Below are 1,561 nucleotides of genomic sequence, written 5' to 3' on the forward strand. Positions count from 1 at the left end.
AATTTTTTTTTAAATCCAAATGGACACAGAAGTGTATCAAGTCAACAGTGAAAGTCTTTCTGCATTTTATTTTCCAAAAGCAACACTTTGCTTCAGTTTATATTTTACATATTTAAGTTAGCTATGATTATATATTAGGTTTAAATTGTAAGCCTACCTTTCCATTTTTACTTGTTTATTTTAATTAGTCAGAGGGTGTGTGAGCTTTTCAAAGAGAGACACAGAGAGAGAGGGTAAATGAGAAAGTGCACCCCATGGATGCAATCTCCTTTTCTCTGTTTATCCCTCTTTTCAGGATTTTGAGCACACATGTACACACGGCCACTGTGTGTTTCAAGGTGTCAGGGTCAGGATTCCAGATGCACAGTAAGTCATGTGAGATCCAGTGAGCTTAATGACCACACCACCAGCTGGTCCTGTTACTATTGTAAATTCATTGGTATTAACAATGGTATTCATTGTCTATTATTATAACAAATAACATCTAGCAAGAGAAAAGACTGGTACAGAAAAATTAAAATTGATGTGATTTGTTGTCACCAGACCTGACTTGCAAGAAATGTTAAAGAAATTATTCATAGAGAAGGGAAATAATATATTGGTACATCAGAAATTCAGACTTACATAAAGAAAAGAAAATAACATAGGTCAGAAATTCAGAATTACCTAGTTTACCTTCATATCTTTGAGAAGAGAGAAATTAAGTAAAGGAATATCTTTTAGTTTAGAGGAGTAACTAGAAAAAGCCTAGAATCTGGTAGAGTCTCAGAAAAAGAATGGTTTAAGAGTGAATTGGAACTTTTTAGAGATTTATTAAATGGTGTTGACTAGCATATTGATAGAAATATGGACAGTAAAGGCCATTCTAAAAAGCTTTCAGAGGAAAGTGAAAAACAGGTAGTAGAAATTGGAGAAAAGGTCATCTTTGCTATGCCATTACAGAGTGTTGGATTACATTAAGTCCATTTTGTAAGGTTTTGTGGAATGCCAAAATTGAGAATGATGAAGATCTGCAAGTAAAATTTTAAAGCAAGGCACAGAAGGATCTCCATATGTGTTATTAGCAGCATATTGTAAAATGAATGGGTAAAACGATGACTTAATGATAAAACTTATTATAAAAAAGGGAAGCAGAGAAGAACATTTTGGAAAAAGTGAAACCTGACCACATGGTAAAGAATTAACAAACATTTCCAGTACATAAAGTAAAATGAGTAGCCTCATCAACCAGTTACTGAATAGATATCAGGGCTAGAAGGGATGCAGGTGATAACTGTCAAGATGATGGAGGAGGAAAAGGCCTAAGGGCATTTTAGAAAACTTCAAGACTTCACTTCTCATCACAAGCCCAGAGGCTTAGGAGAGCAAAGTGGTTTCAGGGAACATGTCCAGGGCAGACTCATTGCCCTGAACCTTCCAGAAATCTTCTCCCTGCATCCCAGTAAATTATTCTTTGGGTCAAGTAGACCTCAACATACCATTAAGACTGCCATTCCAGCCGAGCGTGTGAGGCGGCGGCGGGCAGGGTAGGCCCTGCGCCGACCCAACCCGGCCCCGCCGC

The 1,561-nt window shown here is 37.2% G+C and overlaps 1 protein-coding gene across 1 annotated transcript in view; it reads right to left on the minus strand.

Annotated features, from left to right (window-relative positions):
• Positions 1–681, minus strand: part of LOC102498331 (mas-related G-protein coupled receptor member X2) — an 11,313-nt gene extending 10,632 nt beyond the window's left edge. Inside the window, exon 1 of the mRNA XM_027766844.1 lies at positions 676–681. Coding sequence (XP_027622645.1) covers positions 676–681 — 6 coding nt within the window. The remainder of the gene's footprint in view (positions 1–675) is intronic.
• Between the last annotated feature and the right edge of the window lie 880 nt (positions 682–1,561).

This window comes from Tupaia chinensis, unplaced genomic scaffold, assembly GCF_000334495.1.
Source record: "Tupaia chinensis unplaced genomic scaffold, TupChi_1.0 Scaffold143740_1, whole genome shotgun sequence".
Classification (NCBI taxonomy): domain Eukaryota; kingdom Metazoa; phylum Chordata; class Mammalia; order Scandentia; family Tupaiidae; genus Tupaia; species Tupaia belangeri.